General features: G+C 34.5%; 3 protein-coding genes across 3 annotated transcripts in view; 1 reads left to right on the top strand and 2 right to left on the bottom strand.

Moving 5' to 3' along the window:
- The window catches only part of LOC134252378 (uncharacterized), a 33,475-nt gene extending 21,456 nt beyond the window's left edge, over positions 1-12,019 (bottom strand). Inside the window, exons 1-2 of the mRNA XM_062734843.1 lie at positions 11,847-12,019; positions 10,118-10,229 (exon numbers count right to left, since the gene is read on the bottom strand). Coding sequence (XP_062590827.1) covers positions 10,118-10,229; positions 11,847-11,961 — 227 coding nt within the window. The 5' untranslated portion in view covers positions 11,962-12,019. The remainder of the gene's footprint in view (positions 1-10,117; positions 10,230-11,846) is intronic.
- Positions 12,020-12,447: 428 nt separating this feature from the next.
- On the top strand, positions 12,448-17,105 carry LOC134252388 (uncharacterized). Its single transcript, XM_062734859.1, has 2 exons — positions 12,448-12,563; positions 16,404-17,105. Exons 1-2 carry the CDS (start codon positions 12,481-12,483, stop codon positions 16,999-17,001), a joined length of 681 nt encoding a protein of 226 aa, XP_062590843.1. The 5' UTR covers positions 12,448-12,480; the 3' UTR covers positions 17,002-17,105.
- A 2,897-nt stretch (positions 17,106-20,002) lies between these two features.
- LOC134252379 (NADH-ubiquinone oxidoreductase subunit 8-like) lies at positions 20,003-26,068 on the bottom strand. Its single transcript, XM_062734844.1, has 6 exons — positions 25,996-26,068; positions 23,238-23,306; positions 22,950-23,039; positions 22,501-22,673; positions 22,104-22,232; positions 20,003-20,241 (listed from the first exon to the last, which is right to left on the bottom strand). The coding sequence occupies exons 1-6, from the start codon at positions 26,030-26,032 to the stop codon at positions 20,110-20,112; spliced, it is 630 nt and encodes a 209-aa protein (XP_062590828.1). The 5' UTR covers positions 26,033-26,068; the 3' UTR covers positions 20,003-20,109.
- Positions 26,069-27,132: the final 1,064 nt, after the last annotated feature.

The following is a 27,132-nucleotide window of genomic DNA, read 5'->3' as shown; positions in this document are numbered from 1 at the left end:
ATTACATGAGTTAACTATGTTAACTGCTATCCAAATTTATATTATAACAATGTATCTGAAAATTTAATATGAAAAAAAAAAATCACTTCTTTTGAGGAGAAGTCTAATGACCACAAAAGGGGCTAATGTACAATACATGTACATTATCAAAAAGCTAAAAAAAAAACTTGTTTGTTCAATTTGATTTAATCTTTATTAATGATAACTTATTTATTTATGATTCAAATGAGGGGGAAAACAAAATAATTAAGCAGAAGAAATACAAAAGAAAAGGGGAATTCAGTATGAAATTTAAATGGAATAGAGTGATACAACATTTAATTCTGCAATTTCATTTTTTCTTTTTCGTTGGCTATTAAAAATTTCTTTGGGCTAGTAATACTGTCAAATCCACTAGCCCTATTGGCTAGTGTCTCAGAAAAGTTTTCGTGAAGACTGTTCTAGTAAACATTGAAATTCACAGTTGTTCCCCTTCACTCATATATGCTATGTGCAAAATTTGGTTGGAACTGGTTCAGCAGTTCAAGAGAAGGAGCTGAAAATGTTTAAATACTAAAAACACACATTGACAGTGCCACATTGGAAAAAAATGGATAACAATGGATCACCTGTGTGACTCAATTGGATTAGCAGCCTATAGCCACTAAACTGTTTTTCAGTCTGAAACTCTAGGATATCTGAAAAACCTTAACTGTACATATAAATTATCAGCTCATCTTTTTATATAGATCTGCTTTATCAGCATTCCTCACCTAATGTTCAATAACAATGTAAACAAGGTACCTCAGCTATTAATGAACATTACACGTTTTCAGTGTACCCTATTTACAAAAATATGTTTTCACAATAATGCCTTTGCAACTTACGCAAAATATGTGTAAACTCCTTCAGACCAGCTCAAAGAAACAGAATAACACCACAAAAAAAACACAGGTACTTGTGGACAGGACCCCCCCCCAACTATACACCCCTGGTCAAAATATTTTTTTTTCTTTTTTTGTCTTGAATTATGTTTCTAGTACTTATTTACAACGTATTCCATATGAAAAATCCAAAAAATAACATTGATTTAACGATTTACTAAAAAAGTCATACCCTGGTATTATAAAATAGAGAAGGTAAGTCACTTCGGGTTGTTAATTCGGACCCCTCTTGATTATCGGGCCTAAAATATCATATACCTACTACATGTCACCAAAATGTGTCATGATATCTTGTTTCGGTAGAGGTTTTTGTCATTTATCGTGCCATTTAATTACCCAGACATTCCCCAGTTATCCGAGTATTCAGCGTCAAACGTGAAAAATTTGGAAATGTCAAAGCAGAAATTACGGAAGTGATCCAAAAACGACATCTAGCGGGTAACTTTCGAGTTCCGAGTGTCATAGAATGAAGGGAAAAGCCAGAGGACTACGAAAAAGTTCGGGAAAATTTTGATAACAGTCGAAATCGATTCATTAGAATTTAAATTATTTCTGCAGATTTTCTAGATGAATAAGGATCGTCTTCAATATTCTTTTTAGAGGATTTGTTACTGATACAATATAGTGTTTTAAAAATCGCATAGAGACATTAAATGACATGCAACCCCCCTTTTCTACGCGGATATGTTTAGGCAAACTCAACTTTTATTTTCTAGTGACTGTGTCTGCGTAAAGGTGGATTTCTGTTAATGCGTTAGTTTAAATAGATAAATACAACCAGAAATGTGCTTATTCAAAACAGCACAAAAATCATTATTCCATTTGCTGTGAGTTCTGAACTCGCTATATTATTTAATGTTTGGGAAGGAGTGTGTGGACGTCATTACAGGTTAGAATTATTTTGATTAAACTACAAATGTAGAGAAAGGTGTTTTGAGAGAAAGGTGTTTTGAGAGAAAAAAAAGTTTTTATGAATGGTTGTGCAAATACATCCCATCCTATATTCAGTAGTCAAAATCTAGTACATGCAGGCACGTAGCATCGTTTTTTGAAAGTGGGCGGGGGGGGGGGGGGGGGGGGGGCAACCAGAGAAAAGAGAACAATGTTTTTTTACTTGCCTGTAAAAGTTGACAAGCCAAAAAAGGGGGAAAATGCCCAAAGACGAAAATCCTGTTTCGGAGGGGGGGGGGGGGGGGGGGGGGGGGAGGTAGTGGCCAACCTTTTCCAAGGCCAACTCCCTTTTTCTTCCAATTTTTTGGCATACAATACTACAACCTACCTTCCAATGGACGTATTCAATATTAAAGGTAATGTTGGGAAAAAAGTGGGGGGCAGCCCCCCTGCCCCCCCCCAATTGCTACATCCCTGAGCACATGTACTACAAGTGACAGTATTAAACGATGGCTGTTAGATAAGACATACCGAATGGGCGAAAGAAGTTTTAAAAAGTCTCTAAATTTATACCTAGACAGGCTCGTAGGAAGCAATTTCAGACTGGGGGATGGGGAACAGCCAAACATTTTTAGTTAGGACATTATGCTATCAACTAAAACTTCCCCAACAAGCAAAAAAAAATGTCACTGGTTTTTATTGAGGGGCACGAGCATATAGTACCTCTACAGCATATTATATAATATACTAATATTATTCCTACGGCCATGTTAGATAAATAAAAAAAAAGTTAAGCTTCTTTAACAAAGCAGCAAGATTTACAAAGTCAAGACCAGAAACAAACTCCGAGGCTGTAGTTAGGACGATAAACGAGAGAATGTGATGATGAAAAGTTCCGATTTTCATTTATTTTTAAGAAATCTTCATAAATGCTTAAATTCTTTGGCAAGTGAGAATCATTGTATAAGATAATTAATTTCATGATATCGGAATTATTGTAGATTGGGGTGGGGATGGGGGTGGGGATACATGTATTTTTATGTCTATATGCGATTTTTAATACGCTATATGGTATCAGTGATATATCCTCTAAAAAGAATATTGAAGACGACCCTAATTCATCTCGAAAATCTGCAGAAATAATTTAAATTCTAATGAATCGATTTCGACTGTTATCAAAATTTTCCCGAACTTTTTCGTAGTCCTCTGGCTTTTCCCTTCATTCTATGACACTCGGAACTCGAAAGTTACCCGCTAGATGTCGTTTTTGGATCACTTCCGTAATTTCTGCTTTGACATTTCCAAATTTTTCACGTTTGACGCTGAATACTCGGATAACTGGGGAATGTCTGGGTAATTAAATGGCATGATAAACGACAAAAACCTCTACCGAAACAAGATATTATGACACATTTTGGTGACATGTAGTAGGTATATGATATTTTAGGCCCGATAATCAAGAGGGGTCCGAATTAACAACCCGAAGTGACTTACCTTCTCTATTTTATAATACCAGGGTATGACTTTTTTAGTAAATCGTTAAATCAATGTTATTTTTTGGATTTTTCATATGGAATACGTTGTAAATAAGTACTAGAAACATAATTCAAGACAAAAAAAGAAAAAAAAAATATTTTGACCAGGGGTGTATAGTTGGTGGGGGGGGGGGGTCCTGTCCACAAGTACCTGTGAAAAAAAAAGGAAAAAAAAAAGGAAAGATCAACAAGTACAAACGATTTTTCTAAATTTTAACCACCTGAATAGATGCTAGAAAGGTCACAAAACAGACCCAAAATTCTAATGCTTTACACCTTTTGTGTTAACCTTGATCTTCTCATGTATCATATGTAATTAATTTTTCCAGTAAAGCTTTTTCAAGTGAAATGTCAAAATGCCATTTCAGTTTTAGTTTTTTGAAAAAATTAACCAACTGGTAAATTAACATTCCAACGTTCTTAAAAATATAATGATTGTTCTTTACAAAAAATTTTCAAATTCCTTAAATGGTAATGACAGATAAATCAATTGATTTCAATGCTCCTTATTAGAGGCCTGTAGGTCATAATGCTAACCTGAGACATTGATGCAGAAAGTATACAGGAGAGGAAAGAATCTTTCTACTATTTTTATAAACCAATATTAATACAAGATTCAGGGGTATATACTATATAGTTTTCACCCTGTTCATCCACCTGTCTGTCTGCCTGTTTTCCCCCAAAATTGCCCATAACTTTTGACCAGGTGGGGCTATGGCTTTCATATTTTACAAGTGTATTCACTGTGACAAAGGTACCATCAAATCTGACTTCTTCACCTTGGGAGTTTGACCCACTATACAAAAAAACTAAACTTTTACCTTGGCCATTACTTTTGACCAGTTGGTGCTAGGTCTTTCATACTTCACAAGTGTATTCATTGTGACAAGACCTTTCAATTGATATAAATATTTTTGACCTTGACCTGAGAGTTTGACCTGCTTTGAAAAAAAACTTTAAAACTTGGCCATTACTTTTGAACAATTAGTACTAGGGCTTTTTTTTAATATTTCATAGGTAGACTGTTCTCTAGATACCAAGATTTTTTATCTTTTGATTTTGGAGTTTGACTTTGTTTGAGAAACTTTACCAAAAGCTATCCAATGATAGCATACATGTTCCAGAAAAACATCTTGTTTTTCAAATAAGTGACAAATTTTCCATCCTATTACGCATGAGGAGAGCACATTTAAATGATGTAGCCTGCAATAAATTTACAGTTCACGTGTATTTTGCTTTAAAAATGAGTGTATTTGAAATGCCATATCACAGGTGGGAAGGTGGAAAGGTTATGTCATGATTTCATCTCAACATCACAAACATTCATAGCCATGCAAGTGCAATGTCATGTAAAAATCAAAATTTATCCTTATACTGATATTTAAGTGATGTCCCTTTGGCCATAGTCAGCAGAGTTTCAATGCATAAAATGCAAGTAGCAGTAATCCCATTCGTCAAAATTCATGCCATTTTAAAAAGTATTGACCCTGTTTTTTTGTTTTTTTTAGTCGTTCTTCTTATCCCTACGTCCTAAACCTAACTAAGCAAGTCTTTGGATGAGACTGTATTAACTGTTTCTGGCTAAAAGTCCCTCATTGGTCAATGGCCAAAGGGCTGAATACAGGTCTAAATTTGCAACCTCTCATGAACCTGCATGCAACTGATACATCCTAAAATGAGTTAAAGTTCTTGAAGAGACATAAAGCATACAAGCAACCGACCAATCATGTGACCAACAAGGATGTCTAATGAAGCCCAGTCTGCCTTCGATCTCCTGTAGTCATAATCACCAGGAAATGCAGACAGCCAGATCAATTCCTGGTTCTTGAGCAAACATTTTTTAGTGTCTCAGTCATCAAATATGTTCCTTTATATAAGCTGCTGTTTAATGATGACTTCAAGAGGAGAAAACTCAACCTTTTCAACAAACAGTATCTGAAGTTGGTACTCTGCTATTTGTCACCCAAACTCAGCTATTGTCAATCTCTTTTACATCAAGCTGAAATATATTTTATTACTATTGAGTTTTTTCTAAGTTTCATTCCAGGAAGGGCCTAGCTGTTTTTTTTAAAACAGGTTTATCCTTACCTTATGACCTTTCATATCCCTTTTTTATGGGGTAGCAAGTGTTCCTATGAGAGCCAATCCCATTTTTGGCAAACAAGATAAAACTGTGCAACTGTGTTAGATGCATCTTGCCTTGTTTAAAATCTATAAAGGCAGCACCTATCATTTCATATTATTACTTAATTGTTGCATCAAATTCAGCTATTTGTGTGCTTCAGTGTGATTTGGCAAGCCATGGAAGTTTGGAGCAGACACTAAGCAGTAAAAAGATGCAAGGAGACTATTCTGTGTGGGTTATTTGCAGACTAGCAGTATTGATTTTGTAGTTTGTGAGCCACTTAGACCAAATCCCAGACATTGGGAAAAACAGAATGCAAATAGAAGCAACACCTTCCACAAGACATCATACTATGACAGAGCATTATGTAACCCAAAATTACATTAAAAGCGGATAGCAGAATATTAAGCTTACTGCCTTTAATATTCAAAATACATGATCCTTTTTTATGTAGCATTAGGGGTGGGACGATATACCGATACACCGATACATACCGATATTTTCCTCTAAGATACGGTTTACGATACAAGCATCCAAATATCAGTACGAAACGATACACGAACGACCTATCCAAAAATTGAAAATGAAAGTACCTGTCCTTGGAAAATGGCGGCTTGTACGAAGCGAAGAGATGATGTTGATTATTGAAAACACACTTTAGAACTAATAAGTGGTTGTTTAGGGGTAAAGGGGTAAAATGTTTTCACTTTTAAGCAGCCTCGGAAGATTGGACAAGAAAAGTTCAGTATGTAATGCGTGCTATACACAGAAAGCATCGTTTCCAGAGCATTTGATATTATTTATAATTGTTAGTCCATCTCGTTTTTTTTTTTTTTTTTTTTTTTGGTAATCTCAGCTTTGCTACAGACTTTCAGCAATTAATAATAATGTAAATGTGATGTTTTTAAATGAATTTAAGTCAGTGTACTCTGATGAACTACACAACTATTTGTAAACAACTTCTTAAAAGTAATTTGGTACTAATAATAATATGTACATGTATTATTGTTTTTGTAAAGTTTTAGTGAATGACACTGATTAATTTCATGTATTAACTTCAAAGCACACATTATTTGATATAGAATAATATGTTGATTTAATGTCAAGGCAAAAAATGAAATAAAATACTAATTCTTTTGAATAGTTTTATAATTTATCATGTTGATTTAATGTCAAGACAAAAAATGAAATAAAATAAATTACTAATTTTTAAAAATAGTTTTATAATTTATCATAATATCGAGATACGTATCGTATCGTGCCAATATATCTAGATACGTATCGTATCGCAAGATCTGTGTATCGTCCCACCCCTATGTAGCATGTTGATTGATGACTGAATATTAATAGCTTAAGGTTATATTTAGTCTGTTTTTCATACAACAAGAGGCCCATGGGTCACATCGCTCACCTGAGAAGCTTTGACCATTCCGTTCTTTACCAGATTTCCCCCTTGTAATAGATATTGTGACCCCATCCTACCCCACAGATCATAATTTAGACAATTTGAAATCTACACTACCATATGATGCTTTGATTCCCCATTGTTAAACTTTGATTCCCCATTGTGGCCCCGCCCTACCCCTGGGGGTCATGATTAGAGCAATTTAGAATCTACACAACCCCAGGATGCTTCCACATAAGTTTCAGCTTTTCTGGCCAAGTGGTACTTGAGAAGATTTTTAAAGATTTTTCCTATATATTTCTATGTAGAACTTTGATTCCCCATTGTGGCCCCGCCCAACCCCCGGGGGTCATGACTTGAACAATTTAGAATCTACACTACCCCAGGATGCTTCCACATAAGTTTCAGCCTTTCTGGCCCAGTGGTTCTTGAGCCGAAGATTTTCAAAGATTTTTCCTATATACTTCTATGTAAAATTTTGATTCCCCATTGTGGCCCCGCCCAAGTCCCGGTGGTCATGATTTGAACAATTTAGAATCTTCACTACCTAAGGAGGCTTTCACGCAAGTTTAAGCTTTTCTGACCCAGTGGTTCTTGAGTAGAAGATTTTCAAAGATTTTTCCTATATATTTCTTTGTAAAATTTTGATTCCCCATTGTAGCCCCGCCCAACCCCCGGGGGTCATGATTTGAACAATTTAGATTCTTCACTACCCCGGGATGCTTCCCCATAAGTTACAGCTTTTCTGGCCCAGTGGTTCTTGAGAAGAAGATTTTAAAAGATTTTTCCTATATATTTCTTTGTAAAACTTTGATTCCCCATTGTGGCCCCGCCCTACCACCGGGGGTCATGATTTGAACAATTTAGAATCTACACTATCACAGAATGCTCCCACATAAGTTTAAGCTTTTCTGGCCCACTGGTTCTTGAGAAGAAGATTTTTTAATGACGCCACCCTATTTTTGTGTTTTCTTGATTATCTCCCCTTGTGAGGGAATTTGGCCCTTCATTTTAACAATTTAAATTTTCCTTTACCCAAGTATGCTTTGTACCAAGTTTGGTCAAAATTGGCCCAGTGGTTCTTGAGAAGAAGTCGAAAATGTGAAAAGTTTACAGACGGACAGACAGATGGACGGACGGACGACGGACAAAATGTGATCAGAAAAGCTCACTTGAGCCTTCAGCTCAGGTGAGCTAAAAAATGTTCAGTTAGCCCCCTCCCACCCTTTAAAAGAATTTTTGTTTATACCCAGACAGAACATCACAGTTTCCTTGAAATCATTTATTTCCTAGTTATTTCAAATTTAATCCAAGTTTAATTTACAAACACAGACCTACTTTTGGAAGGGGACATGTTAAAGTAAGTCTCAGTAGATAATATTCATTTTTCTCATATCCACTGCACAAGCACAGTAATCTATATGACAGGTGATATTATTTACATCATTTATTTATTCAAGTCATTGAAAGTCATCAATAGTTCAAGGTCACTTGATTGCCATCAATCAGTGCTTTACAATCCCAATTCACGATGGTTTCAATTCCACCCACTAACAAGATCTTCTAGATTTATAACTCAAAATCATGGTAAATAATATTGATTACTTTTGTACCAAAAGCTTCTTCGAAAATATTTTATCTCCAGGAAGTTATACAAGTTTTAGTATCATGTAAACTTTAGGATGTGTATATTTGAGTGTTTGATTCATGATCAGTGTTCTACCATTACAATATTGGCCATAAAGGTCTGGGTAGGAAGTTTTGTGAAAGATCATTTTATGGTGTTGAAAGAGAAAGATCTGAAAAGGTGCCAAGTTTTGTGTTCATGGATTGCTAGAAGATTAAATGTTACATGTACATGTAGCAAGTAATCTATTCATTGTGTACCCTAAACAGTGTAACAAGATTCTAGTGAAGACCACCAAATACATCAAGGTATTTGGTAATCTGGCATAAATATCTGTGAAGAAAATCAACATGTATTTACATGAGAGTGCTCAGCCTATAAAAGATGTGAAACAGTACATATTTTATGCATGCATTGTTTAGTAAATTGATTTTTTTGTCCCCCGCTTGAAAAGTGGGGGATATTAATTTGGGTTTGTCCGTCCGTCCGTCCGTCCGTCTGTCCGTCCGTCCGTCCGTCTTTCTGTCTGTCTGTAACGCTTTCGTTTCCACACGATATTTCGAGAACCCTTTGAGCTTTTGCAATGAAATTTAGCATAGCAACTCCCTATGGACTAAAGAAGACCCCTATTGATTTTTAGGTCTAAAGGTCAAAGGTAAAGTTCATAACTACGCAATTTCTGTCTTATTAAACACTTTCGTTTCCACACGATATCTCTAGAACCATTTGAGCTATTGCAATGAAATTTTATATAACAACTCCCTGTGGCCTAATAAAGACCCCTATTGATTTTGAGGTCAAAAGGTCAAAGTTCAAGGTCGTAAATTTATACATTCTGTCTGTGTGTAATACTATTATTTCCGGGCAATATTTCAAGAAGATTTTGAGCTTATGCAATGTAATTTATATCAAAACTTCCTAGGACGTCTCTCGCCCCTCTCAAAGTGCCCCGCCCCCTTTGTTTTATTAGTATTTTTAGTATTTATAGTATTAATTACATGTCGCTATTTTTAGCGCAGGGGCATGAGGAGAGTTATTGCGTATAAAACAGGTTCTCGGCGGACTTTATGTTCTTATTACATCTATTAGAACTGTTTAATAAAGGCTAAATAAATCAAACACCATGGATTGTGTAAAATTTTGAGAATACCGAACATGAAAACATGAATATATAACATGTATCTGACTTCACTTCCGCATATATACTTCTCACCAGGTAAAGCGATTCCGTGGTCCAGTGGTTATGTCTCTCGCCTGAAATGTGAGAGGTCCCGGGATCGAATCTCGGTCGAACCTTTCTTTTTTTTTTTCTTTTTTTTTTTCAAATACTTTTTTTTTTTTTACTAAATGATAGTATTCAGCATGTGAAATGAAAAATTTATGAGGTTATAAAATCATCATTACAGTGTTATAAAAAGTCCATACAAAAAAATCTTCTATGCACATAATGAAGAATAAGCATCTTTATATGCATATTGACATACATGTATTTCATTTGCTTCAGTATACATGTATACATTTAATAATTCTACAAATTCAGTCAGGGGGAGCCGACTTTTTCCCTAAGCGGGGGACACGAATTCTCTGAATTAGCTTGTTTTATATACTTACCAGTTGATAAAGGAACTCTTTCCAGCTGAGTGGTTGCCAATAAGGAGGACCGAGATCTTCTTTCTGGGTGCAAGCAATGTCAGGTCCAAACTCTCTGCTATCTTTATAAGGCCTTTAAAATGGTACAGAAAAAATAAATGTCACACATTGGAAAGAGCAGTTTTCAATGAAATCTAAAAATTTTACTTTATAAACAATGTCTTAATGAGGCAGAGGGTGGGTGGGGGATTGATTAAAAATTGTGTATCATTAAACTTATGCATGTAATTTATCAAAAAACTGCTGCATAAAATTTATTTCTCTAACTACCATGACATTTTTTTTCGGACATTTTGTATCATATTTTACAAATTCTATATAAAAGGGATAAATCCTCTCTTTAAAATAATATTTTCATCTTAATAAACAGACCCCCCCCCCCCCCAAGAGAATATCTTCCAAATGAATTCAATCATGTTGATGAATGGAAAGTGACAGCATTACAATACCAGTTTACATGAATATGCTTCAGTTCCTGTTTCAGAATGACCCTTTCACACTACAAAATGATCATCTTTACATCCTTCTATGGAATGATATAAAGATATACATGTCTTAACAAGAGGACAGTCTACTTTTGGAAAGATTTGAATTCTTTTCTGCTAAGTGGTGAAATATATAAATGTATATATACATTTCATACATTTCCCTTCATTTTATAGTACTTGTTTCAATGTTCATTGCTATAATTGAAATAATGAAGGGTCAATTAAACATGACCACTGTCCAATGATTCTTTTTTTTTTTTTTGTTGGAGGGGAGAGTTGTTCTAACAATTGTTAGGCGTGTCCACACCTTGTTTTTAGATATATACTATAAATGTAGATCTTATATGTTTTTGTGAATCCTTCATCGTCAAAAAATGAACAAAAAATATTTTTTAAATTTTGAAATCCATTAAAACCACCTGATCAAAATTGTTTGACAAATTAAAAGTATTTGGCAATTCAGCAAATCCCATCTTTCCACCTCATGAATTGTTGACTTGTGTTCACACCCACATGACTCAAAATGTTGTATACTCACCTGTAATACTGCATGTGAACAAAGAGGGAGACTTTTCCCATTGATTTTTTTCCTCAGAATGATAAATGACTGTACTAGCATTATAACCTCTATGAAAATTTTCAAGAAAATATTAAGTGAAGACAGCTATTTGAAGGTCATACAGTACTATGAGTCATCATTCATCCAGACACATTCACAACCTGCTGCAATGATGCATCAACTCATCGATCCCCTTTCCTTTTTTTCTCCATTGTTCATGTTCTTTCCAAGATTTTTTTCTTGAAATCCTGCCAAGATGTCACCAAACAAGTACTATTTTCGCCATGACTGACCACGTCAAAATAAAGAAAGCTGCATAGACCAGTCTGAATTGATCAGACAGGATTATATTTAGAACATGCTCGGCGGGGTCAATCCAGTATTTGGACAGGTCTTTCATAATAACCGCTTAAAATAACGTTTTCCTTTGCCATGTTTAAAGATATGCTTTTTATCTTCACAAATTAAAAAACGCATTAACTGAAAATTCAAGAAAAATCTCGAATAATACTTCTCAAAACGTAAAAGTGCCGAGTCGGCTAAATGAATGAAATGACGGAAATTCACCGGCCCATGCCCTTGTGAATTGCATAAGTAATTTTTAAAACGAAGTCTGCTCTCAAATGAAATAAAACTTGCTCACCATTATCCGGTTCTGTGTAGAGGAAATGGCATTCTTTAAGAATCTTCTCGTTGGTTGACTGAGTCGACGAGTCCGCGGCAGTCGCCGACGATTTCTGCTTAACTTTGCCAGACATCTCACAACTCCTGTCAAGTCGAGCAGACAGTTTATTGAGCCCGACTGGATAGTACACTTCATTCCCGACAACAGGAAGCGACTTTATGAACGTTTTCATGGGAATAAATGTACTCTGATATGAAATAAATAAGCTAATATTTGTTCGTATACTTTTTTATCTTTAACATTTGTATTTTCATATTAAAAAAAGATTCGATGTTTTCATCTACACCATTTGTGTATATTAAGAATTTTGCAATATTTTAGAAATACCCTTCGGTTCTCAATTCCACGGCGACTTCCGTCAGCTGATCGGAGAATGATCCGAAGTGAAAAGATGCAGAAAAGATGTCTTTTATCGATGAAATATTGATTACTCTTTCAAATAAAGCATAACTTTAAGTACAAAAGCATGTCATCTATTATTTTCACGTATTTACTATTATTTTACCATGCTTACCGATGACGGTGCATAAGCCGGTATTTTCCGCGAATCCTACTGAGAATTTGATTCACTTCGAAACTGAGGTAAACAAATATGGCGTCTCTTGTACCAAATTATGGTAGTGATGAAGATTCATCTTTTACGGATTCAGATGATAATGTCACATTGTCAGCGACGTTAGTATTGATTCTTATTTGGATAAACTTGTATGATTTGCCACGTACAATCCATACCTGAATTTATAGTGACATTTAAGCCCAATTTAAAGACTATTTCTTCCTACCCAACGTTATAGGTTTTTAGCTCACCTGAGGTGAAAGCTCATGTGAGCTTTTCTGATCACCTGTTGTCCGTCGTTCATCCATCTTTAAACTTCTCACATGTTGAACTTCTTCTCAAGAACCACGGGGCCAATTTTTACCAAATTTGGAAGAAAGCATCCTTGGACAAAAGGGAGTTTAATTATGTTAAAATGAAGGGACATGTCCCTTTTCAAGGGGAGATTATCACGAAAAGCCAGAAAAAGCTTTAACTTGTGAAAAAGCATCCTGGGATAGTGTAGATTCTATAGTAGTCAATCATGACCCCCCAGAGGATAGGGTATGGTTACATTAGGGATTTCAAGTTTTACAATAAAGTATATAGGGAAAATCTTGAAAAATCTTCTTCTCAAGAACCACTGTGCCATTGAAGCTGAGACTTACATGTATGTGAAAGCATCCTGGGGTAGTGTATATTCTAAATTGTTGTTCAAATCATGACTTCTGGAGGTAAGGTGGGGCAATGCAGGGCTCTCAATTCTCTAAATCTGGGGCCGATATTTGGCCCTGTTCCCAATGCAAAAAAAGTACCTTTTTTCCCAAAAGAAAGGTGTAAAGAGGTAGAGCCACTTTGGGCCTTATTTGGTCCTGAGAATTTCTGAAAATTCAAAACCGCTCAGTTTAGGTTGCAAATGCAGTATTTATCACTTGGACTGTTGGTGACCACGTATCTATTTATTGTGACGTCATTTCACATCTAGTCAATGCATTATGATGTCATAAAATGCGTCATTTTCCTCATATCCTGTAAATTCCTTTGAAAATGACCTAAAGTTGAAGCTTTTTTCAATATTTCATATAGAGCACAACCTCTGATCCAAAATATGCCAATACATAATGAAAGGCCTATTTCTGAAGATAAAAAAACATGTTTTATTTTTTGGATCGTGGGCTGTGCTGATATTTTAATTCTTTGCTAAAGGTAGTCAAAAACGCATATTTTCTGCAAATTTCAAGAACATTGCAATTTCTCGAAGCCTGTTTTCAAATATTTGGATTCTCAAAACGAAATTTCATCATAGAACATGAAAGCACCAAGTGTCTATTTTATTTTGATATATGAAAATGGAAAGAGGGTGATAGTTAATTAATTGATATAAATACAGGGCCATTTTATGCATAAGATGACTCTTGCTCTTTCCCAATTTCCATAGCAAAAAATTAATTAAAAAATAAAAGTCCATGAAACTTAATCGCAAAAAAAAAAGAAACCCAAACAAAACACACTTGCAAATGAAAGTGAAACTGTACTACTATTTTATTAGTTCGCGCCAAATGCATTCGTAAACTGGTTCGGGGAACCAGGTTATTGTTTTTACAAAAATGTGTACTAACTATGAGTGCAGAGTATCTTGTCATGTAGTTTCGACAAATTACATTTTGGTTTCAAAAATAGACATTTCATTTAAACATTAGTAAGCTGCACCTAGAAACATACCCACGCTTCGGCATGTTCAGTCTCGCACTGTATTGGTAAGCAAAGTTGTCCATGTGATCAAGGAAATTCGGAACTATGTGACTAGCGACTCTCACTCATAAAGACATAAAACCGCAATATCAACTCTCAAAGATAGTATTGACAAAGCTAATGTACTTTCATAAATAGCCTACGCACCCACGTTTGTTCTGTTTAATTGTTTATTCAAAACCAGGGTTAAATTGATGACAAAATGCTAGAAAAGCATAATTTGAGGATTTTTTTTCATGAATTTTGGTTATCCATTTTCCCCAAAATGACGATAATTTTCCCAATTTGAACGGCCCCGGCCCCAGTCCCAAAAAGTGGTGTGAGAGCCCTGCAATGCCAGGAATTCAAAGTTCAACATTGAAAATTATAGGTAAAATTTTAACGAATCTTCTTAAGAACCACTTTGCCAATTCATATCATGTCTTTAAGGGGTAGGACCAAATATACTCAGGTGAGTGATTTGGCCCCTGGGCCTCATTGTTTTCCGAAAAGGGCCTTTGAATGACACCAATAATGGACAGTCAAGAGTCCTGCAATGCTACAAACTAAATTTGTTTGGATGTCTATTGCTATATAATGAAGTAGGCATATTCCCATTCCCAAGTAACTGCAAACTATATTTTGTTCAAACATGCATGGATTTTTTTATTCTCTTATCCGTAACTCCTCTTATACCACTGAATGAAATTTGATGAAACTTTCCAAGTAACATATTGCCATTGTGCAACTTTTACTATATTTTGTAGCAAAACATGGACACTGCCATTTATACACATATGCATGGATTTTCATTTAGGGTTGTACACAATCAGAATTCTTTCAATTGTTGTATTTGACCTACATTTTCTGGAATGTATATTCTTTGATATAAAAGCAGATTTTTTGTAAGTGAGTCTATTTGTCAAGTCAATGTATTGGTATGATGGTTTTTGATGAAATTGCTGCCCATATCACCTAATAATGAAAAGATTCAGTTTTGCATTCGATGAAATTTTCTCAAAATGATTTTAGCTTACCTGAGCTGCAAGTTCAAGTGAGCATTTCTGATAAAAATTAGTCTGTTTTCTGTTGTTGCCATGTAAGTTTTACTTTTCATCTCACCTGAGCTACAGGCTCAAGTGAGCTTTCTGAATGAAATTTGTCCATTGTCTGTCTTTGTAGTAATTGTTGTTGTTGTAAACTTCTCACATTTTCATCTTCTTATTAAAATCCACTGGGCCAATTTCAACCAAACTTGCCACAAAGAATCCTTAGGTTAATGGGATTCAAGTTTGTTCAAATGAAGGGCCACACTCTCTTTAAAGGTGAGATAATTTTAGATATAATGAAAATTTGGTGGCATCTTTTAAAATTCTTCTTCTCAAGAAATACAGAGCCGAAAAATTTTAAACTTATAGGAAACCTTTTAAACAGAGTGTAGATTCAAGTTTGTTCAATTGATGACTCCCAGGGATAGGGTGGGCCACAATGTACCCATTGTACCCATATCCTGTCCTTGGGGGTCATGATTTGGAAAAAAAAATAATCTTCACTATCTGAGGATGCTTCATGAACAAACTTGAATCTACACTATGTAATGAAGTTACACACAAATTTCAAATTTTTTGCCCTTAAATAAACTTGAATTTCCTTCACCCAAGGATCCTTTTTAACAAGTTTGGTTGTAATTGGCCCAGTAGTTCTGGAGATGAAGTTGAAATATAAAAGTTTGCAGAAAGATTACAGACAAAATGTGATCAGAAAAGCTCACTTAATCTCTCAGCTCATGTGTGCTAAAAACTAGGTGATATCAAGGATGAGATACTTTAAAAATACTGTTAATTCAAAAATTTTTGTGGGGGGGTTAATTTTCGTTGTTTTCGAGGTATGAAGAGACCCACGGAATCATGTCCACCACGAAATGTAAAATGCTACATACATAACTAATCAACAATTCTTCGTCCACGAAATCAAATCCCCACAAACCAAGAGTTTTTACTCAAACCATGAAAATTTGTCCCCTCAAAAATATGTGATTTTATTGTTGTATATGTTGTTCGTACATCCAAATCACTCTGACATATCCATGGTTTCAGAGATACATGTATCGGTGTTCAACTTGATCTTGAATCCTTGGATTTCTTGAACATTTATCTTGGTCCCATGCAGTCGAGTTAAGGTTTGATTGTATTATACATGTATGAAAATGTCAGAATATATTTGATTGATTTTTCCATTCCTTTTCTCAGGACAGAGAAAGACACTGAAGACAAAGCAAAGCAGAATTTCTTTGACGCCGGTGCAAGTAGTTCATCAGAAGAAGAGGACAAAGATGATATAAAAACAGATGAAAAGAACCGTCTTCCTAATCCACTGCTAGGAGGCCTCCCTCAACCAGTGTTTGATGCGGACAATGATAGGGAACTACTCTCTGTGTTCACAAATCCTTATGAAAAGGCAGAACAAGCTAAAAATACTGTCCTTGAAAAACATGTGAAAATGGTCGAAAGGAATATTCCTAAGGGAAAAGCTGGGCAAGTCTGCTTCAAGTACAAGAAGGGAAAGTGTCCGTATGGGAAAAATTGTAGATATTCTCATGATTTGAGTTCAGAACTGATTTCAAAACCCCAAGTAATGACAGAGGAAAAGTCAGTGTTTGATTTACATCACCATTCTGTTACTGTGCAAAAAATTGAACCTGAGCTTGAAGATGATGACAATTATATGGCAAATGCCAAAAGGAAAAAGAGATCTGGAATTACGGACAACTTACTGCCTCCAAAAAGAGCTCTAAAATCACTAGATAAACAAAGACAAAGTGAAAGGCCGTGGACTGTTAACAATTAATAAATTCAATATAATAGTCTTTTAATTAATTGTTTTTTGAATGATGTATCTACTAATTATGCCATATACCAGTTAAGTGCAATAAAATTTCCTTAATTACAACATTTAAAGCATATTACTGATAATATAGTAAACACTGTGAGAGAATTACTTTGGCATGTCAACTTGAGACAGTTTCAAAACAGACTTCATTATCCAGGTTATAAATTACCGCCATGCTCATTTTCTTGGAAAAAATGATTTTAATGTTTTTGGAGACCATCATAAACATATTTTGATTTGATTGATATACAGACTGTATGCCAATCCATATTTTTATCTCACCTTAGACTTCCAAGCGAGCTTTTTGATTGAAGAGTGCCTGGCATTTATGTGTCATCTGTAAATGAACACTCTATGTTTCTGTACATATCTGTGGGTTAACACTTAGGCTTTCTTGGGATACTGGATGTGTTCTACATTTTCCAGATGAGTAACTAGAGTAATGTTTTTCAAGTACTTCAAATATGTGGCTTGTTATGATGAGACTTTCCTGGATGACACATCTCAGGAATAAAGATGGACACTGCCTGACTTACCAGACACTGGAACTGACTTACATTTTCTGGATGAGTGAGCATGTTTAAGATTTTGAAGCAGGTCTATTCCCAAGTAACTACAAGCCATAGTTAGACTGAACTTGTAAAGATACTGATCTTGGGACATACAAGAACTAGAAAAAAAATGTAGTTGAGATTTGCCTTACTTATAAATAATATTCACTGAGATAAATTTTTTAATCTTTAAGTATCATGACAATTCTCATATTTTTTTCTAGTTAGTTTACATCCTGAAATCAATATCCATGCAATTTTGGTTGTTCCAACCTCTAGTCTGGAAGTGTCCATCCTAGATGCATCATCTATGCAAGTTTAATCATAACAGGCCACAAAACTGCAAAACTATTGCAAAAACATTACAACCCTGGTCACTCTTCTGGAAAAGTAGGTCAGATTCAGCATCCAATGCTGGTCTGGAAGTGCCTCCATCCCTCTATACAACATCCATGCTAATTTGGTTATAGTATTGCTTAACTTAACTCATCTGGAAAATGCAGGTCAGATTAGCATGCAAACAGGTTGTGAAGTGTACATCCTATAGTTGTATCAGCCATGAAAGATTGGTCAAAGTAGGGCATTTAGTTACTTGGAAATGGACCTGTTCACTCATCTGGAAAACAGACCTGCTCTAAAAACTTTAACCTGGTTACTCATTTGGAAAATGTAGGTCAGGTCCAGCATCCTAAGAAAGTCTGGTAATGTCAATCTTAAAATGCACCTACCATGCAAATTTAGAACTTGGAAATGGACCTGCTACAAAAACTTGAACTGGTCACTCATCTGGAGAATGTACTCAGAAGGTCAGTTCCAGCACCCACAGCAAGTCTGGTTGTTTCATCTGTCACCATCCATGCAAGTTTTGTTCAGAAAGGGCTTATTAGTATCTGGGAACGGACATCCTAAAACTTTTACTGGGATGTCAATGTTGGGGATATACCTTACAATAAGCTTAAATCTAAACTTCATCAACATTAGCTAAAAATTTTCCTATACTTTCATAATACATTGTTCAACAAGAGGCCCATGGGCCACATCGCTTACCTGAGTAACTTGGGTGATGCAGTTCTTTACCAGATTTCCCCTCTTGCTATACCTATCGTGCCGCCCTACCCCCTTCCTTTTCATGATTTTAACACTTTAGAATCTGTACTACCACATGCAGGATGCTTCCACATAAGTTTCAGCTTTACTGGCCCAGTTGTTTTTGAGAAGAAGATTCTTAAAAGATTTTTCCTAAATATATCTATGTAAAACTTTGATTCCCTATTGTGGCCCCGCCCTAACCCCGAGGGTCATGATTTTAACAATTTAATATATACACTACCCAAGGATACTTCCACATAAGTTTCAGCTTTCCTGGCCAGTGGTTCTTGAGAAGAAGATTTTTAAAGATTTGTTCTATACATTTCTATGTAAAACTTGGATTCCCTAGTGGCCCCGCCCTAATGATTCAAATTAATATCTAGATGCTTCCACTTAAGTTTCAGCTTACCTGGCTTAGTTGTTCTTGAGAAGAAGATTTTTAAAGATTTGTTTTATATATTTCTATGTAAAACTTGGATTCCCTATTGTGGCCCCGTCCTACCTCCAGGGGTAATGATTTTAACAAATTAATATCTACACTACCCAAGGATGCTCCCACTTAAGTTTCAGCTTTCCTGGCTTAGTGGTTCTTGAGAAGAAGATTTTTAAAGATTTGTACTATATATTTCTATGTAAAACTTGGATTCCCTATTGTGGCCCTGCCCTACCCTTGGGGGTCATGATTTTAACAATTTAATATCTACATTACCAAAGGATGCTTCCACATAAGTTTCAGCTTTCCTGGCCCAGTGGTTCTTGAGAAGAAGATTTTTAAAGATTTGTTCTATACATTTCTATGTAAAACTTGGAATCCCTATTGTGGCCCCGCCCTACCCCCGGGGGTCATGACTTTAACAATTTAATATCTACATTACCCAAGGATACTTCCACACAAGTTTCAGCTTTCCTGGCCCAGTGGTTCTTGAGAAGAAGATTTTTTAATGACCCCACCCTATTTTTGTCTTTTCTTGATTATCTCCCCTTGTAATGAGACTTGGCCCTTTATGTTAACAATTTAAACTCCTCTTCACCGAAGGATGCTTTGTACCAAGTTTGGTTAAAATTGGTCCATTGGTTCTTGAGAAGAAGTTGAAAATGTGAAAAGTTTACGGACGGACAGACGGATGGACGACAGACAAAATGTGATCAGGAAAGCTCACTTGAGCCTTCGGCTCAGGTGAGCTGAAAACTGTATGCGATTTTTTGTTGGCAGACTAACAAACATACATAAAACTGTTCCAATTTTACTGCATATTTAGCTATCAACACCAGTAGTAAAAATAATTTAATTTAATATAACAGAAATGACAGGGGAAAAAAATGTTTACAATAGTTTTATTTAAGCTGTTAAACAAGCCTGCATTAACATGATGCATCATACAAAGGTCTCTGAGATAAAATTAAGTCTTTCTTAAATTCATTGTTTTTATCTATACATATAGTCTGCCTGAAGGTTGGCTGCTATCTCCACTTCCCATTTGTCTCCATTACTCAGAAGCTTTTCTTTGTTATACAGAAGCTCTTCATGAGTCTCGGTGGAATATTCAAAATTGGGGCCCTGCAAATAAAGCATACAAATTATTATTAACATTTGTGCCTCCCCCCATTCAGAATATAATGAATGAATAAATTTATAAAGGAAATAACGATACAGAGAAACCGACCTTAAGGGGAGACAGGACACATGTCACATGACTCAAAAGACATATTACGTCATAGTCAATGCTGATATACATGTTAAACGTTGTTAAAATCAACAGCTCTTGTGTAATTTTATTCTAAAATTGGTTTTTAAACATTTATTTTCAAAAATAAATATTTAAGATTTATAAAGATCTTGTCAACATTTAGATATTGTGAAATTGCCAAATCCACACATCCATTTCTCTTTACCTTGCAGTCTGATGTCAGTGACGTCATAGACGTAGTATTTGAATTCACAGTGCAGCGAGATCAAGTACACATTAGCTACACCCGTCATGATCAATTTTATTTCATAATAAACAGGTCACAGTCAATGCATCGTGATAAATTTCTGAAGCAGAATTTTTAAATTAATATTTTTTCATGTTTAGTAGCAGAGATTCTCTCTATTTAGATAATTTTGCGTGCCTTTGTTTTCGTGTGACGTCACAATTGATTTCTCGCACTCGGAAAATGCAAACGTGAAGCGTTTTTATCATGCATACGTCTAATTCAACGGTGTCCTGTGCGATATTGAGGTAAGCTTCACCCTTCGATATTTATGCAGTTAATAATTACGATGAAGGACTGACATTCAATCGTAAATTTAGCAATATTTATTGACAGAATTTTTTCCAAAATGAGGTTTTTGTTGTTGAAGCTGCCTTGAAAAATTAAGAAATTATCCCACCCAAATACTATGTGAAATTAAAACAAATGCTTTCAGATAATTTAAACACTATGAATATTCTAAAATATTTGAGTATATAGTGTTATCAAACATATTTATTATTTGTGCGCAAAAATTTGCATTATGGACTCTGTAATGGACCCGTAAACATGAAGTATCGAATCTCCATACAAACACTACACAGGGCGATATTTGTGAGGCGATACCTTTTAAATTAGTCAAGAAATCTCATGACAGGACCAGTTTAAAATGTTAAGTACATATTAAATTAATAATGTAAGAAATACGAAAAAAATTCATTGACAGGAATTTTTTCAGCTCAAGGTCCTGTTCCTCCTTAAATACACAAAACAAATATCTTTTCCGTAGCAATTTTTGTTGAGTAACATTTGAGTGAACTGGCCTGGTCTAAATTAGCTTGAAGTATAAACTTACCCAGTAATTAAATCAAAGATATGTTCATATCTAAGTTATTGTAATGATAAATTGGGATAACCCCCCCCCCCTCCAAAAAAAAAAAAAAAATGGCAAGTATGATGGTATTTGCTAATATGAACAATACCATATACATGACTGTACAATTATCAAATGTACTCCATTACAGAAAAGGATGATTATTCAAACTAATTCATCATAAATACAATGAAGATCCATTTGAATTCAAACAATAAATGTTTTATATACTTTTGTTTTGAGCTTTTAAGAAATTACAAATGAATGTACTTGAATCCTACCAATGTTACAAGAGGGAAATTAATTATTCATGCAAACATTTACCCTTGGCAATTCAATAACAAGCATATTTCATGTATATAAATTGCAGAGTTGTAGAAACACTCTTTTCTGATCAATTAGGCAAAGAGCACTTCTAAAATTCAACCGATGCCAATATCTGTAGCAATTTATTTGAAGCTATATAATCCATCCAAAGTTGGGTCTCAGAACTCTCGTAAGTAAAAGTATAAATTTAATATCATTACACTTCTGCAGAATTATTCCATCACTGTAATTTATAGGTTAATGATTTGTGAATTTTAAAAGCTAACCTCCACAATGGCGTCTACAGGACATGCTTCCTGGCAGAATCCACAATAAATGCATTTTGTCATGTCGATATCATATCGTGTCGTCCTCCTACTGCCGTCTGCTCGCGTCTCTGCCTCAATCGTGATGGCCTTCAACACAAGATATGAAATCCAACTTTTTGTAAATTGCACATTGACTGGCAAAAACAGTCTGGATTCAAATTTTCATTTTGAAAATATTAGGGCAAAAAATCTACATGTACAACTACAAGTGACAATCACATCATTATACTCCCTAATCCTCAACTGAATTTCACTCGTACTGTTTGAGTCCTTCAACACCCATATAACTATTTTCATAAATGCACTCAAAGCTATATTCCAATAGATACAGTAGTGTATAAATATAATACTATACCTGAGCTGGACAGATAGCTTCACACAGTTTACAGGCGATACATCTCTCCTCTCCCGAGGGGTACCTTCTCAGAGCATGCTCCCCACGGAATCTCGGACTGAGGGGACCCTTCTCAAAGGGATAATTCAGAGTGGCTGGTTCTTTGAATATCATTCCAAGCACAGTTCTCATACCTATAAAATCAAACAGAAAATGTCAGCAGGTCCTTCAAAATATTTTTTTCTATGTGAGAATCAATCTGATTAAAATCAGATCATCATTACACTCCGAAATACTGTTGGTCGCTGATTTTAATCAGACTGAGTGAGAATGGAGCATTTTCCTTTAACTTGGACACTGGTGAAGGAAATAAAGCATAAGGTCATTTTGATTGTGTAAAGGTGAGCTTAGCATGCTTTGGGAAATAAAAAAAATAAAATACACACCTGTCACACATGTATGCTACTTACCTGCAATAATTTCCTGGTAAAAAGAAATCATAACAAATCTGTTTGTCATAGCCTCAATTGTAACTTCTGGTTCCTTCCTTGATACAACAACTGAAAAAAAATATCCATCAGAATATTCTATAGTACATAAGATTGTTCAAGACATGGAAAACTAGTTCTTAGTATTCTGATGTATTCTTAGACTGCATGCATATGTACATCGATTATGATAACATATTTCTGGACATCATTATCAGTGGCAAAAATATTTTTCCCATTATATCATTTCTAAAGAGAAATGGAACTGACCATATTTGTTTTTATTTTGGGACACTGAGAATGGCCTGGCAGCTTGACCAATGACTCTACTGGGCTGACCTGTAAAGATAAAAGGTATTTATCACTTTTGATGACATTAAAAATCTATTGTAAATCTAAGTATCTAAAAACAAAATGACTGTATTTCACTTTTTTAACAAGAATCAACAGTCAACTGGTCAGAAAAACATTTACTTGTCCACAAATTATATTCTAAATTCAAACCATCTCACACAGTGACATCAATAATTAGAATTCTAGTCTATTCAACTTTCCAATAATATATTAATGATTTTAAATTTAAATGTTATGAATTATTTTTTTTTTTCAGAAAAGGTTTTAATCTGTAGTGAATAGCAAAAACAGAACGAGCTATGCATTCTTCTCTGAACACCTAAAAACTAAAATTAAATATCCATAAATGATAAATGTTAAACATGTTAACAGCAACCACTGATGATATGCAATCATGGAGTGATTTTTTCAACAACAACAATAAAAACCAGAAGTCTCTGTCAAGACTGTAGCTCTTCTGCTTTGTACTTATAATAAAGGAAGAGAAAAGTAGCAGTTGGGACTTAAAACTTTACAAAAGCAACAATTAGAATGATGATATTTGATAAAGTCTCTTTTTGTGGCAAGATTGCAATAAGACTACAACTGTAGGAATAACTTTTAATAAAACTTTACAGAATTTTCAATATTAGTTACCATGGCAACATCAATTATCATAATCAAAAAAACAAAACAGAAAATTATATATCTCAATGTAGTCTACTTGCATGCCAAATTATATTATAATCAGACTAAAACTGTAGGAGAAGTTGCATTTTTAAAGTATTTCACAGAAATTTCTATTTTTAGTAATCATGGCAACATCGTTCATTGAAATAAAAAACACCCGATATTATAGGGTTATTGAACTTATATTGGTGAATACTAGCACAAATTGGCTATGCAAACGCACAAGCTTGTGAACTCAGCTTGCGAACTCGTGCATTTGTACAGCCAACAAGTGCCAATATTCACCAATAAAAGCTCAGTAACTCTTTTATTATATAGCTAAATCATTTCCTCATAATTTATAATAATCATTCCAACGTAAAAAAAAAAGCTCAAATTAATGATTTTTTAGTATCCCTATTCAAATCAACGCCTGTCCTGTTAGTGTTCAATATCATATCATTCCGATGACCCTACCGAGCGTTATGATTTGCTTATTTAGCCTAGGTTTCAATGGGTCTAATATGTACTAAATTTTAATAAATAATTTCATTTTTGTGTAAAAATAAACACATCTTACCTAGATGCCACTTCCTTCTTTAATTTAACTCTGAGAATTTGACCAGACAACTTTTTTGTTTACAACGGGGCGTTCGATATTGAACGCTCGTATTTGGAATGCTTCAGGCATACTCGTATATGTAATACAAACTCAGCATTCAATAAATCATCATTCAAGATATTGAATGTTAAAATTCTCTAAATTTTTGGTAGTATTTTATTAGAGACAATTCATTAGCTATATATTAAATAGAATTATGTATCTAAGTGTAGTCTACTTAAGTGCCAAGTTATATTGAAATCAGACCAAAACTGTAAGAGGAGTAGCATTTTAAAAGTATTTCACAGAAATTTCTATTTTTAGTACACAGCAACACCGTTCATCGAAATCAAAAACTGATTCACAGAATTATGTATCTTAGTGTAGTCTACTTGTGTGCCAAGTTATATTGAAATCACACCAAAATTGTAGGAGGAGTAGCATTTTAAAAGTACTTCACAGAAATTTCTATTTTTAGTAACCATGGCAACACCGTTCATTAAAATAAAAAATTATACAAAAAATAATGTATCTTAGTGTAATCTACTTGGATGCCAATTAAAAGTTACATTGAAATCAGACCAAAACTGTTGGAGTAGCATTTTGAAAAATTGTTTACAGACAGACAGACGGACAGACAATGGACACATTACTATCGCATAAGCTCTTCTGGTCTCTGACCAGTAGAGCTAAAAATTGTACATTTAATTTTAAATTGTAGTAATACATGCATGTATATCTTAAATCAAGAATGTCTATATCTAGCCCTGAAAGAAGATACCAAGATACACTTAGAATCAAGAGGTCTCCACATATTAGATCATCCTAACAGAAAATAAATCAACTCTCCAGATTTTTTTTTTTCGGAAATCTACTGAGTACTGATTTTGAACTCTTATCCAATACTTGTTTATCATGTCTACTGATAAATTCTTTTTATCCAATTTCTATCAATATCTTTTAAGATATTAACATTAAGATCTTTAACAATTCATTTTGTATTTTAACATTTTACAATCTTCCTTGTGGAAAAATGATGATAGTTCAAAGTTTTAACAGTCGTCATTTGTTGCATGTATATTGACAGTGAAAACAGGGATTGAGGAAATCAACAAGGTGTCAACTGTACCACCATATTTTGCAGACATGCTAAATATGAAATTTTCAAAAATATGTCTTAGAAAATGACAATGAGATATAAACTATAGCAACCTGTACACAATTACAATTTTTGTCTTATCAAAATGATTTCGAAAACATGTTTATAGTTATGCAAGGTTTGGAAGAAAGAGAGGAAATTCGAACGCAAATATGAAGGTGATTAGCGGACATAGCATACTGAAAAGTTTAATCTACACAACAGCCTAGCAGTCATAACGCAAAACGGAATAAACATATGATTGTTAATGCAATTTAACACCTTACCTCTTGATACAAGAGAAAATAACAGTTTTGTTGCCATTTTGGCATAGGTCCCCAGAATGTATCCAAATCCCGATCCCGACGGTGATTTTTAGAAAGGTAGTAGTTTTCATGAACTCTGGTGACGTTTTTAAAAATAGAAAACTGATTCAAATAAACATTGTTGTCTTTTTTTAAATTTGAGCTACTGTTAACATCAATAATAAATGTTGATTCTCAAATGAAGTTCCTGAAATTTTTTTTAGTCGGGATTGTAATACACTTAATTCGAGTGTGACTAAAATGGGTAGCGAAACCCGGGCCGGGCCGGGATTTTCGATAACGAAAACCGGGTTTTTGATAATCTCGAAATAAATACTCATTCTTTCTTCATGAAATTTACGGACATAGTTTATTATTCTATCGCTGAAAGTTTTAGGTCAAAATGTTGTGTTTTTAAATGATTTTCACCGATTGTCCTTTTCCAAGTGACTAAAATGGGTAGCGAGCCCGGATTACTCATTTGGGCGATTTAAACTTAATTTCGGCAGCATATTCACAATTATTTCATTTGGGTCTTTGAAATTGAACTTAAACTACCTAAAACATTTAACTGTTGCAATAATAAATCACGATTATTGAAAATACACGCATTTTTTTGTGTACCCGGGATGTCAAAACCGGATTTTTTTATTTCCGAATTTATCAGATAATGACATATAATTTGATCTGACTCTTTTCTGCTTTGAAAATTTATATTAATTTTTTCCAATTTATTTCTTAGATGTATCTCGGTCAGGGACTGAAAAAAATCCACATTCTGTCTCTGGCAATCCGGAATTTTATAATTTGTCCCGGGCAAACGCGTCCGGTTTTGACCCGTCCCGGGTCTATGAAAAATGACAAAAACCCTCATAATTGACATTTTATTTCATAATGATTGAACAATTTAACTTCTTGAAGTTAATAAACAACCATTTAATGCAAATATCACAAACACTTTCGATGCATTAAGCTTAAAATCGCCAAAATGAGTAAACCGGGCTCGCTACCCATTTTAGTCACCTGGAAAAGGACAATCGGCGATAATCATCGAAAAACAAAACATTTTGACTTAAAATTCCCAGCGAAGGCAAAACGTATACTTATAAACTATGTCTG

This window comes from Saccostrea cucullata, unplaced genomic scaffold (assembly GCF_032062105.1).
Source record: "Saccostrea cucullata isolate Sc308-1 unplaced genomic scaffold, CSIRO_AGI_Scuc_v1 ctg69, whole genome shotgun sequence".
Lineage (NCBI taxonomy): Eukaryota > Metazoa > Mollusca > Bivalvia > Ostreida > Ostreidae > Saccostrea > Saccostrea cuccullata.
The sequence above is the reverse complement of the archived record's forward strand: the minus strand, read 5'-3'. Positions and strand labels throughout refer to the sequence as shown.

Excerpts from the sequence above, each read along its gene's own strand:
- LOC134252379 (XM_062734844.1), bottom strand. The coding sequence starts at position 26,032 with ATGGCAACAAAACTGTTATTTTCTCTTGTATCAAGAG. Across the intron at positions 23,040-23,237 it reads CCAAAATAAAAACAAATATG|TTGTTGTATCAAGGAAGGAA; the intron begins GTCAGTTCCATT and ends ATTTTTTTTCAG. Across the intron at positions 22,674-22,949 it reads TTACCAGGAAATTATTGCAG|GTATGAGAACTGTGCTTGGA; the intron begins GTAAGTAGCATA and ends TTGATTTTATAG.
- LOC134252388 (XM_062734859.1), top strand. The coding sequence starts at position 12,481 with ATGGCGTCTCTTGTACCAAATTATGGTAGTGATGAAGATTCATCTTTT. Across the intron at positions 12,564-16,403 it reads AATGTCACATTGTCAGCGAC|GACAGAGAAAGACACTGAAG; the intron begins GTTAGTATTGAT and ends TCCTTTTCTCAG.